Below are 5128 nucleotides of genomic sequence, written 5' to 3' on the forward strand. Positions count from 1 at the left end.
ACACACACACACACACACACACACACACACACACACACGTAGCCGGTGAAGTGCGTAGTCAGCAGCGTGGGCTCCCTAGGCTCCTTGGATGTGACTGATCCTTTATTGAGTTACTGTTTTACGCCTACTTTACCTCACACTCACACGTTTGGCATAAATACACACACACACACACACACGCACACATACATACATACACACACACACACACACAAACACACTGCTGCCAGCTCGTTTGATCATTTACCCATCTCCCTAACCAAGATCACTGTCTGTTTTTCTCTTTGCTCCCAAACTTTATCTCTCTTTTTCCCCTCTTTTATTCCTCTCCCACCCGTCCCCAGGGCTAATGAACTTCACCACGTGAAGACTGCCAGTCAGCGGAAGAGAAAAGGAGGTAGGAAGGGAGGGAGAGAAGGAGAGAGACAGACAGAGAATAAAATTCTGCTGATGTTTGGTTAATGGGAGTGAGGTGTCAGGGATGGCCTCTGATCTTTGCTGCATGGATACGTTGTTCAAAGACCACTGAAACAGCACACACAGCCAAAACTGACTCACATACAGTAGCCTTCACACACACTCAGAGATTATCATACAATGGATTGGCAGAATGACAGCGCTGAAGTGCTCTTTGAAACTCTGTACAATCCATGATAAACCTATCTTGTGATGTTGTAGGTTGAATACAAAAGCTTGCAATCTAGCAAATGTACATGCGTTTAATTTGCATGCAGTAAAATCAATTGAAAATCAATTGCATAAATGCGATGTCTGATGCATGGCATTCACGTTGTTGGTGCCATCACTGCTTTGTCAATATATTCACAGATACCTGACAGCATCTGAAACCTTACCTGGGAGTCCTTTGTGATTTTTAGATTCGATTACTGAATAATGTGATTCAGTATTAGAATACATTTACACAGGCGTGTGCACACACACATACAAACTCTCAGTTTCTCCCTCTCTCTCTCTCTCCCTCTCTCTCTCTCTCTCGCGCAGTACATTTCTGCTGACTGTTTGTCCTTGAGCAGTCCTCATTAAGCTAATGCAAACCTCCCTGACAGAGAGAACCAAACAACTGACGTTGCAGCACCGTGGCAACGCGGGCCCTAACGACAGGGAGGCGGTCGTTATGCAGATGAGGTCCAGCTGAGAGCACGGGAGGCCGCCTGGCTCGTTAGGCCGCGGCCCGGCAAATGGCTCACTAATGTAACAATGCTTCCTGGTCTAATGGAGCCCTGTTTTGCAGAATTATTTGTCTTTGCTCTCTGCGGGAAAACAGGGGGGCCACCGACAGCGAGAAGGAGTGGAGGAAGAGGAGGAAGAGGAAAGAAGCGATGAGACAGTGAATCCTTATCAACCTGTTACTGAGATATGTCTTTCTTGTCACAGTGTTGGAAACCCTTTGTTTTTTTAAATAAAATGTTTTAAATAAACCATGCGAAGCATGTGCCACAAGTGTGTAAATGATGACACAGATGGATGGATTGAATTTGTTGTACTGTAGTGCCAGGCTTTGTTCAAAGGCAATTGATTTGTCAGATAAATAATCATTACTGATTAATAATCATTAAATGATTAATGACTGTAACAAGACATTCTCAGAAAACAGCAAGAACTTCAAGTTTGAAGTGAAGCTGACATATCATTTGACAAATTTGAGTAATGTAAGAGAATTCATATCACTTTTAAAATAAGATTTAAAGACAAACATACAACTTTACATTAATAACAGTGTATCTTACCTCTGTCAGTGTGGCCCCTCTTGTTCTCCTTGCTGTACTCCACTGAGGTCCCATCTGTCTCTCTGGCCCCATGCACCACACCAGGGGAATGCCCCAACACATTATGACTGGATGACAGGCCATCATCATGTGCGTCTGAAACAAAAAAGTCAAAGCAGATCAAAATTTACAAATTCCTCACAGGGACTGTTATAGCTAAAGGATTTCTGTGAGAATACTTTCCAACAGGTGAGTACGCACGTGTGCTTTCTGCAGTGCGTTCTGTGTGAGACGGTGAACTAGACACACTGCTGCTGTGATTGGATGACATCTGAGCTTCGTCCAATGAGGGGGAAGGGGAGGGGCTGTCACACACTCGCTCCTACCATACCAAACCAAAAAAAAAAAGATTATAGAGATAAAATCAGCTGACGATTATAGCTTATAAAGTACAAAACGTTCAAAATACACAAACCAAAAAACATGAATCTCACTTTACTTTGGGAACTTTCCTAAAACTGAGTAACACACAGAATGTTTGTGGTACTTTTTATGCTTCCAATTGATGCCTTTTGAGGCGGATTATTTTGCCAAAAAAATAGACAGATAGTAGATACTGAATTCTGTGTTGGATGATCCTAAATCTAAAGTTTAAATCTAAACAACCCCTTTTGGCATCATATACTACTTCCAAACCTCATTTAATTTAACAGTGAGTGAAACCACTGAAACTTAAGACTGTTTTTCAGCAAAGTGACCAACTTGGCTTTGGCTAGGAAGGTCAGTGTTTTTGAAATGTATCCTGTATACAGGATTTCTCAAATATTTATAAATAGATATGGGATTGTCCTTAAGCCAAAGAACATGAATTACTGTACATTCTGGTAGTGATCCAGAACTTGGATATCCCCCAATAGACAATTACCGTTTTGTTAGTCATACTCACTGGATGAAAGAGAGATAGAAACATGATTCTAAATTATGCATGTAAATTATCAAAAGAGCTTGAATTCAAGGGTTACAAAATATGCCTTTGGATGTGAAAGAAAGTTATTTAATTTAGTGTTTTGATTTTTTTAACATCACTTTCATGTAATTAAAACTCTGATTTCATTTCAGGAGATTTTGGGTGTCACATAGACTCTGGCTGGTGGTCAGATCCACCGGGCTGATGGGCCTCTGAGTTCACCTTAATGACGGAGGCGGGAGCCCTGGCAGGGGGCTTGGCGTGGAGCTGCGCCACGTTGGCCATGCTAGCCAGCGTGCTCAGTCGGTTCATCTGGCCCATCGCCATTGAAACGGAGGCCGGCGCCAGGCTGGCAGGGATCAGGGGATGTGACATCATCATGAAGGGCAACTGATCCAGAACTGGTGGGGGAGAATAGAATAAAATAGAAAAGAGAAGTATTGAAGGAGGGAGAGCACAGTAAGATAGAAGATAGAAGGTTAGACCAGCAGATCTGTTCAAAGGCCATCAAAGCTGCAATATGCATGTACCCAACATGAAACACGTCTTGTCTCTCTCTTTTTTTTCATTTTTTGCTTCAGTTGTATTCATTCATCACAACTTAAAGGCTTTGCTCAGTCCTGCGCTGCGTACTGAACTGAAAGCACACAGCGTCTCTGGTTCTCTGATGACAGAATTGAAACTGGACACCAATGTCATTCCTCTGTGATGTCAATATTACCTGGATGACTGCTCTGCTTCTGAAGCAAGACTCAAAAATATGTGTGCATGTGCATGTCGGGGGTTCAGAGTGTTGCGCCGTGCTCCACCCTATTCCTATGGGTGACGTCAAGCGACTTCAACGTGCACGCACAATATGAAAAAACATGGTTCTGTACCGCAACGGTAAAGATCCACTGAAGTGTGGTGTCTCAACATCATACATCCATGGGCCATACAGTTTTTGAATCTGTCTTCACTTCAGATCGACAAAGGTTAATTTGAAAGACTTTCGTCTACTTCTACTGGATAGTTGCACTGTATTCAACAAATTAATTTCCTAAAGATGGGCATCGGCCCGCATATTTGCAAATGTAGCGCCTCCTTCCCAGAATGCTTTGCGTGCATGTTGAAGTCACTTGATGTCACCCATAGGAATAAAGTGGAGCGTAAAAGAAGCGTTGCACTGACAAAGGGATAACCACCGTAAAACACACTCGCCCGGCTCATTACAACACAAAGATGTAAAAACAGGGATGGCCTAAATATGTTTTTGTGATGCTTAGCCTCTCTGGAAACTAGATACTTTTTTTCCAATGCTTTGGTATTTTCTTATTATCTTGGCCAATCTGTTGTTCGCATTCCTCTCGTTACGACAAGCATCCACTATCTTTAAAGAAAATCCTTCCTCTCAACATTACCCTAGTGGGTTGTTGCAGTCCCTCTATTCATAAAACAAACAATCCTGTTGGGGGGGTGGGGGGTGGGGAGAAAATGACATAAATATTTATCATTTAATAAAAGGAAAAACAAAAACAAAAGAAACACAGGGAGGAAGTGGAACAAAAGAAGCTGATGGCAGTCCTGGTGCTGGGCCAGCAATGCACGCTGGGTAATTATAAACACAAAGGAAAAAATCTTGGACTCTATTCCGCACAATTGTCACAAATAATAGAACGAGTGGATGGAAACAAAAAAAGGCTATCCAAAGAGGAGAGATGAAATAAAACAAATAATGGGGGGAAAGGAAAGAAAAAGGAAAAAAGAAAGAGAAAGTAAAGAAAAGGCAAACTAAGAAATAAAGAGTAAGGCGTTGACTTTATGAGTCAGGCTTGCTGGACATATGTGCGGTGCTTTGTGCATTTGGCAGATTAGTCTCTCACTAGCCCAGAGCAGAAACCAATCTCAACAAAAGATCTGTCTGAATGGAGCTAAATAACCAGATGCTCCGACAATCAACTAGCAGCCAACTCCAAATATTAAGCCTTGGTTAGAAACCAGTGCTCCACTTTTGTCACCCCCACCCCTCAAACCCCACCTTTCTCTATAGTTTCATTTTCACTCTCCCTCTTCTTAACTCTGTTTTTCCCCCTCTCTTCGCTTTCTTTGCCCTCCCATCACTCTCTCTTTATGTTTCATTAAAAAACATCAAAAGTCAAAGTGCCTCTCTTATGTTTATCCAAACAAACCATTACTGTAAACAAACAGTTACTGTAAATTTCCCAGAAGATCTTGTTAAATGCAGAAATGGCTGCTCCCCGCTCTTCCCCAGCCCATAAGGTGTCACACTCAGCATTTGTGAGTGTGTGTGTGTGTAATCTGAGATTGCCTTTGTAGTGGTTAAAGCTCTGGTAGGGGCCTATCCTTCCCATAAGGCCGTGGGTGGCGGTATGGAAAAAACACATTGTTCTTCTGTGTGTATGTATGCCTGGACTGCATGTTTGCGTGTGTGTGT

The 5128-nt window shown here is 42.4% G+C and overlaps 1 protein-coding gene across 3 annotated transcripts in view; it reads right to left on the reverse strand.

The window, feature by feature from the left end:
• The window catches only part of dachc (dachshund c), a 24589-nt gene that overhangs the window by 7166 nt on the left and 12295 nt on the right, over positions 1-5128 (reverse strand). For all 3 annotated transcript variants that reach the window (XM_032541597.1, XM_032541598.1, XM_032541596.1), the window contains exons 4-6: positions 2917-3095; positions 1989-2109; positions 1749-1883 (exon numbers count right to left, since the gene is read on the reverse strand). In XM_032541597.1, coding sequence (XP_032397488.1) covers positions 1749-1883; positions 1989-2109; positions 2917-3095 — 435 coding nt within the window. The remainder of the gene's footprint in view (positions 1-1748; positions 1884-1988; positions 2110-2916; positions 3096-5128) is intronic.

Source organism: Etheostoma spectabile, chromosome 17 (assembly GCF_008692095.1).
Source record: "Etheostoma spectabile isolate EspeVRDwgs_2016 chromosome 17, UIUC_Espe_1.0, whole genome shotgun sequence".
Classification (NCBI taxonomy): domain Eukaryota; kingdom Metazoa; phylum Chordata; class Actinopteri; order Perciformes; family Percidae; genus Etheostoma; species Etheostoma spectabile.